The 7,491-nt window shown below is 62.1% G+C and overlaps 1 protein-coding gene across 1 annotated transcript; it reads right to left on the reverse strand.

Annotated features, from left to right (window-relative positions):
* Positions 1 to 539: 539 nt before the first annotated feature.
* LOC115490639 (alpha-2-macroglobulin-like protein 1) lies at positions 540 to 6,226 on the reverse strand (the record flags this gene model as incomplete). Its single annotated transcript, XM_072919029.1, is given in 23 exon segments — positions 540 to 599; positions 602 to 729; positions 853 to 927; positions 1,121 to 1,172; positions 1,340 to 1,461; positions 1,681 to 1,807; positions 2,068 to 2,126; positions 2,129 to 2,360; positions 2,537 to 2,739; positions 2,742 to 2,775; positions 2,857 to 2,870; positions 2,873 to 2,958; positions 3,043 to 3,086; positions 3,089 to 3,130; positions 3,255 to 3,404; positions 3,522 to 3,542; positions 4,207 to 4,235; positions 4,238 to 4,258; positions 4,505 to 4,667; positions 4,950 to 5,136; positions 5,486 to 5,530; positions 5,532 to 5,701; positions 6,212 to 6,226. Coding segments are annotated over 23 exon segments (2,079 nt in total), but the record flags the coding sequence as incomplete, so codon positions are not given.
* Between the last annotated feature and the right edge of the window lie 1,265 nt (positions 6,227 to 7,491).

Consider the following 7,491-nt stretch of genomic DNA (forward strand, 5'->3'; position numbering starts at 1 on the left):
ATCCACACGGTCACCTGCAATGGGAGAAGTGGTGACCAGGGGCCTGAGGGGAGCTGCTCCCCTAACGAGCCAAAGCTCATCAGTGAGATCAGCCAGAGCCCACTGAGCCCCTGGGGCTGCAGGGCTGGCACAGGGCCGGGGGACGCCCTGCAGGGCTGCACAGGGCCGGGGGACGCCCTGCAGGGCTCACCTGTCTCGGAGTAGTCCTACAGGGACACGGTGGCCGGCTGGAGGTTGTTCACCGGGAAGTCCTGCTGGGCTCGGAAGGAAAAGGTCTGCTCCTCCTTGTTCAGCTGTGGAGACAGCCCAGGGGGGAGGTGTAGCCACCCACCATGGGGGAACCCCCCACATCCCAGGGCTCCTGCCCCATCTCACCTGGTCTAGGTAAATGGTCACCTGGTCAGGCTGCACCTCCACTTTCTTCACCAGGTTCTGCCTCTTCAGCTGCAGGGACACGGCTCAGGAGGGGCCACAGCTGCTCTGTGGGTGCCAGCACCCCCAGCAGCTGTCCCTCTGTGTCTCCCAGGCGGGGAGTCGGGGTCCCACTGACCGCTCTGCAGGAGCCCCTGTGCCTTGGCACGGATGTCTGGCAGCAGCAGACATCCAGGTACTCCAGGTACTGCTGGATGTAGATGTTGGGGGCAAAGCGAACCATGTTCTGCTCCCCACAGCCGTAGGGCATGGCCAGGAGACTGTCCAGGTTCTGCAGGGCATTGCCCAGGATGTCACCTGTGCCAGGGGGACACATCATCAGCTGTGTCCCTGCCACCAGCACCACGTCCTGCTGAGCCTGGGGACCTCTGCACCCACCCTGTCCCCGTGGTCCCCAGGCTCCCTCGGCCTGTCCCTTACCCATCACGGTGATGTGGGCTCTCTGAGAGCTCTCCAGGATGTTTGCAGGAATCTCCAAGGACACTTCTTCAGCACCTGTGGGGATAGAGGGTCATGACAGTGGGAGTGCCCGACTCCTCCCAGCCTGTCCCTGGCAGCCTCATCCACCCTGTTCCTGCCCAGGCACCCTGACCTTTGCCTCCTCTGGACCGGTGGCCCTTGTGACCAGTGGCCCACACCCCTGGGCCCAACTCCCACAGCACTGCCTGACACCCCTGGCCAGTCCTACCTTCCTGGCAGAGCAGGGAGCTGTGAGTCTTCTCCACCAGGATCCCCCCCGGCTGTGGGGAAGCAGCACCAGCGTCAGTCAGGAGCAGGGACCTGTCTGTCCCCCAGTCCCCTTGGTCACCCCTGCCTTCATGTCTAGGTGCTCTCCCAGTGCCCCCCGAGGGCCGTTTGTACCCTGCTCCCACATCCATCCCGTTTTCCTTCTCCACAGCCCTCTGACCTGCACCAGCAGGGGCTTTATCACGGTGTCCACGCGGCCCTGGGCTGGGACCAGGGGCAGCTCGCTGCCACAGGGCTCAGTGGAGCTGAGGGCCTCGGTGCTCACAGTGATGTTCACCTCCCCTGAAAGTGCAAACATGGCCCTCAGTCGCCAGGGAACCCCCAAACCTGAGCACAGCTCCCTGGGCTTGGGGTGGGGCTGGCTGGACTAGGCTGGGAGTCCCCAGGAGGGGTGAGAGTGGAGCGAGGAGAATCCCCAGGTGCTGTGCCCTCCCTGCCCACCCAACCCCATCCCCTGAGGGGGTCCCTGGGCAGCAGGGTGGGGTGGTGACAGCTCTGTACCCAGGCTGGTGGCTCGCACGCCCCACTGGAAAGTCTTGGCTTCATCTGCACAGACACAGCCGCTGTAGGTGTCCCCGGCACTCAGTGACACCTCCAGCTCCGGCGGCTCTGCCAGCGTCACCTGAACCTGCGAGGCACGGCCATGGTTCCATCAGCCCCGGAGCCGGGGTCACTCCCCAGCCTCACCTGAAGCTGCCAGAGCACGGCCATGGTTCCATCAGCCCCGGAGCCGGGGTCACCTCCCCGGCCTCACCTGAACCTGCCAGAGCACGGCCATGGTTCCATCAGCCCCGGAGCCGGGGTCACCTCCCCAGCCTCACCTGAAGCTGCCAGAGCACGGCACAGCTCCTCAGCCCCGCCACAGCCCGGGCTCCCTGTCCGTCCCGCTCACCGCAGGCGCTGGCGCTGGGAGTTGAAGACGGCGGCCCTGAGGGTGAAGGTCTCACCACGGCGTAGGGCAGCGCCAGCTCCACGAAGAACGGCTGGAAGGCCGTGAGGGTGACAGCAGGGGACAGCCCCAGGCCCTGCAGGGCCGTGCAGAACATCCCGGCCTCCCACTCCGTGATGGCGTCACCTCGGCAGAGCCGCCCTCCCTGCATGGAGAACATCATGAGGCCACCCCACCGTGCCTGGTGGCAGTGCCTGAGTGGCACCACGGTGACACTGCTGGTGCCAGCCCACTGAGAGAAGGAGTCCTGAGGTGCCCAACTCCCCTTGGGAGCTGTCCTCTCACCCCACGGGCACTGATCCCAACCTCTGTGCACTGCCAGGACTCAGCTCCCAGCGCTGCCAGAGCTGCTGGATCTTGGAACGGTGTTTTTCCTCTGCTTGGAATTCCAAGTCTTGCTAGGCTGACCTGACTCACACCCGCACCCAAACCCCATCCCTGCATCTGCATCCCTAAATCCCAGCAGCGCTTTTGGGTGTTCCTGGGGAGCACTAATCCCTTGTTAGCACGTGAGGATGGGCCCACCCCATCCCCACCTGTCCCATCCTCCACCAGCGATGCCTTGACTCCAAGTTCCTTCCTAAAGGGCAAAGCCATCTTCTCTAAGGCGCCAGTGAAACCTCTGTGGAAAAGCAGTTCTTCTCCGTCTGGAAGGAAGATCATCCTCATCATCAGCATTCCCGGGAAGGAGCCACCCCAGTGGCACCCCCAGTCCCGGCCACACTCACCTGCCCAGTGACCAGGTTTTCTCCCCCCGGCCATGCCAGGGTTTCTGGCTGAGGCACAAGTCAGCCTGGACCTTCCCCTGGACAGGCTTCCCGTAGGTGGAGCTGTGTGGGGACAGGGGAGAGGCTGTGCCAGGGTCCCCACCCTGCTGGACCCCCCATCCCCCCCGTTCCCCGTTCTCATCTCACCGCCCACAAATCTCCACCGGGAACTTCTCGTCCTGCTCCCACAGACGCTGGGGAGGTGAATGGTTACCTGGAACTTGGGCAGCACGAGGGGACAGGCACAAGGACACAGCGTGGTCACTCCCAGGACAGTGACAACATCTCCTGGGTGGCTGCAGAGGGTCGAGACCTGCTGCCCATGGTGGGGTCCCACTTCCCAGTGCCCATGTACCATTCTCCTCCACGCTGAAGGAGTGGCTCTTCCCCTCCACGCTGATGGTGTAGGTGCCCAGGGCCGGCTCCGAGGCCAGCGGGAGGGACAAATCCACAATTCCCTGCCGAGGGCTCAGCTCCCGCCACTGTGCGATGCGATTCCCGCTGGGGTCCTGACAGGACACGCGGGATCAGCGCCCGGGGAGCCGGCAAACAGCCCCTGGCTGTGCCCCCTGTCCCCTCTCCCGGCCCCCCGAGCCCACCCCACCCCCTGGGGGTCCCAAACTGACCTTCAGGAACACCAGGGGCAGCTGGAAGGCAAAGAGAGGATGGTCAGAGGAGCAATTCCACTCCTTGGGGTCTCAGCGGGGTGGGCACAGCCATGGGTGGGGCAGATGGAGGGTGGGATGCTGTGAGCCATGGGTGGGGCAGACGGAGGGTGGGATGCTGTGAGCCGTGGGTGGGGCAGACGGAGGGTGGGATGCTGTGAGCTTCCCAGCCCTCAAGTTGCTTTGGGATGGATTTTGAGCCTGGCTCTGGCAGGGTTGAGCCGAGGGCACTGCCAGCATGGCACAGAGAGGTGGCATCTCCCAGTGCCTCAGGAAGGGTTCAGAACCCCTTTAATCCGGGAACATCCTGCACTTCCAGGGACCCCAGTGACTGCCCAGGGGTGCCAGAGGCTGAGCCTGCCTGCCCCTATTGCTGGTGTCTGGTGCCTTGATGGATATCAGCACATTCCCCACTTCCCACTCAGCAGGGCTGCAGCCCTAACCGGGAGCTGGTGTGGGCACATTCCCGTGCCACACGTGCCCTCTGCTTTCTCCTGATCCTGCTGCAGCCCTGCCCCGCACAGGGCATCCCTGCCCCGGGGCAGCATTCCCGAGGGGAAAGGTGACTCCCACACCTCTTCCACGGCCGGCTGGGACACTGCAAGGGAGCCCTTGGCACCTCCCTGCGCCCCAGCCCTGCTCTCACCTTCTGCCAGCTGGGGGTCAGGTCTTTTCCAAAGAGACAACTCGGAACTTCACTGGGAAAGGAAATGGAGATGGAGGAGCGGCTTCATCCGCAGGGAGGGGATTCCCCGTGGGAAGGTGGATGGAAACCCACCCTGAGCCCTGCACTGCCCCTCAGGAGCCCTGGCAGTGCCCTGTGCCCGTGCTGGGCATCCCAGGACATCCCGGGATAGCCCCTCTGGTTTCCAGGCAGTGCAGGAGCAAGGCTCGGCCCCCTCACCCCTCTCCTCACTCCCGGGGTGTCCCTCCTGCCCCCTCACCCTCCTGCCCAGGCTTGTAGACAGCCTTGTCTGTCTGGATGAGGATCCCGGGGCTCAGCGCTCTCAGCATCACCTTCCTCGACTCGGAGACATTCAGGGAACCTCCTTGGATGGAGACGTGCAGGGCCACGATCTCCTCCTTCCCTCTGGCGGGGGCTGGAGCCTGCGGGGGGATCACAGGCTCGGGGAGAGGACAAGGACGGTGCCCGGGGGACCCAGAGCACCCCCAGCCGCAGGAGCCCCCCACAGCCAGGGTCCCCCTGCACCCTGCAGCCTGCAGGCAGGATCACTCCAGCCGGGATAACCGGCCGAGCCTGCCTTTGTCAGTGCCACAAGATGGGGAAGTCACATCTGTCCCCAGTCCTGATGGAAACTGCCTGGAGGCCACCCAGGGCCCCCCTGCCTGCTCCCGGCTGCTTTGGGGTGACACCGGGGTGACACTCACAGGGAAGGTGACGTTCAGGTGCAGATGAGGCTCCAGGACCTTTCTCCTCAGCAGGGTGGTGGGAGGGGTCCTGCTGTCCCCCTGCAGCTGGACATGGACCTGGACGGGCCCCTGGAGGTCACTGAGGTGCACCCAGAGCGTGGCAGGGTGAGGGTGGTACAGCACGGCCGGGGACACCACCACGAAACTCCTGGCAGGGACAAGGGACAGGAGAGTCCTGGGGGTGAGGCACATCCAGCACGGCCCCACGGAGACCTGGAAAAGCCCCACGGAGCACAGGAACCCCCCCAGCCTCCCCTCTCTGCTTCTGGGCTGCCCTGGCCTCCTCAGCTCAGCTCTGCAGGTGAGGGCACAAAATCTCCCCAGAGCCACCAGGGCCACCAAGGCTGGGTCCTCAGTGCTCCTGGGCAGGGAGACCCTGAGCAGCTGGGACACCCTGGCAGCACCCAGGGCACGGGAGGGATCGAATCCCACCAGGAACTGCAAGGAGCCAAGGTTCAACCACCCCAGCAGGCACAGCTGGACACAGAGGGGACTCACATTGCTCCAGAGACCCCCCTGAGAGGAGCAGGATGGTGAAGGGCTGGAGACATCATGTCCCCAGCTGGATGTGGATGTTGGGAACAGCCACAGCCTCCCCCTGCAGCTCTTGGATCACTCTGGGTCTGTGTCTGACCCGCTGCAGGCTCTGAAATGGGGTCCTTGTGTCCCACCAACAAGGAGAGCGGGGCTGGCAGAGGAGCCCTGGGCACCTGCAGGTAAATCCAGGCAGTGTTTGCCCTCTGCCCACAGCCTCTGGGGGTCAGTGACTCCAGGGATGTTTGCAACACCAGGAAAGGTCCCTGGAGTTTCAGTCTGGGCCAGGACTCCACACAGATTTGCTGGGAAATTAAGTCAGAAGTCTTCAGGAACACACAGAAAATGAAAACAGGAAGCACAACCTGAGGAGGAGCTGGGGGTGATTTCTCAGAAATGAAAAATGTACGGGTATTTCAGGTTTAACCAGATTTGGGCAGATCCCATGTCCCCGGCTGCCTTTTTGCCCAGTTCCCTCCAGTCTGCACAGAGGAACAGTCCAGTGTGGGGATGTGGAATTGCTCATTGCTCCCATTCCACTCATGGGAGCTGCACACCTGCCAGGGCAGGGCCAAGCTGCTTCATGTGGATTCTTCACTTCTTTTTTCTGTTAAGGTTGGGATTAAATGCACAAGACAGTATTTTTTGTTCAAACCCAAATGTTTATTAGTTCTTATCTATGTTACAGTCTCATAAACCATGAGTTCTACAGCACTTAACTCCAACAAGATGGAAATGAAGTCGTAGCTCTCTCTACAAAGCCTTTTGAGGATAAAATGTCCAATTAAGAAATGACACCTAAGTTATTTTCACTTTTAACCCAATAACCAACCACCCGTGCCCGCAATGTGGACTTTTTTATCCAATTACACAAAACCACCCAAACCCATGGAGAAGAAGGTGAAGAAGAAGGAGAAGGACCAGCCTCCACCCTAAAACCTCCATCTTGCTCTATATATATTGCTGTATTCTAAACCCTTAAACTCTGAGTTTCCCTCAGGTGTGATATCACCCTGTGATATCACACACTTCTATCCAAGCTCCGATCCCAGTTCTACCATTCCATTTTGGAAGCTTCTCCACAGCCTCAGGTCAGTGCAGTGTTCTCCTGGGGGTCAGTGCCTGCCAGCACAGGAAGGCTGGAATTCTCAGTTTCCAGGGTTCCAAAGCTTCCCTCTGTCCTGGTGGGAATGTGGGATGGTTGAGGAGCTCCACGACAGCCCCACAGTGTCCTGAGCACATCCCCTGTCTGGGGCCGTGCAGTTCCCTTCCCTTTGAGGCTGTGGGAGCCATGGAATCATGGAATGGTTTGGGTTGGAAGGGACCTTAAAGCACTTCCACCCCTGCCATGGCAGGGACACCTCCCACTGTCCCAGGAGCTCCCAGCCCTGTCCAGCCTGGCCTGGGGCACTGCCAGGGCTCCAGGGGCACCACAGCTGCTCCGGGAATCTGTGCCGGGGCCTTACAGGAAGCCGTGGATGGGGCTGAGCTTTCCCATGGGATCTCAGATGACCACGGCTCCGTGCCCACCTCCCCACCCTTCGGAGCAGCCCCAGCGGCTGTGGGTGGCCGGAGGGGGCTGAACCTGCCACCCCCAAGGACACGAGGCAGGAGCATGGCCCAGGTTCACCCAGTCCTGCCAGGAAGCGGGCAGGACTCAGTGCCCTGCCAGACATCCCGGATGGGACGAGGAGCTCACGGCTCCCGCAGCAGCTCCAAGGCCACCGTGACCCCTGTCCCCATGTGCCACATCCGCAGGGCTGTGAAACCCCTCCTGGGATGGGGACCCAGCACTGCCCTGGGCAGCTGTGCCAGGGCTGGGTACCCAAAGCAGCCAGGCAGGGCAGGCCTTGGAGAACCAGAAAAAGCAAGGTGTTCCCAGAGCCCCCATGCCAAGGTTTTTTCCTCTCCTCAAGCTTTCACCTCCCACTGACAGTGGAAAATCCAGGGAGGGCTCTGGCTGGGC

The sequence above is a fragment of the Taeniopygia guttata genome, chromosome 27 (assembly GCF_048771995.1).
Source record: "Taeniopygia guttata chromosome 27, bTaeGut7.mat, whole genome shotgun sequence".
Taxonomy (NCBI): domain Eukaryota; kingdom Metazoa; phylum Chordata; class Aves; order Passeriformes; family Estrildidae; genus Taeniopygia; species Taeniopygia guttata.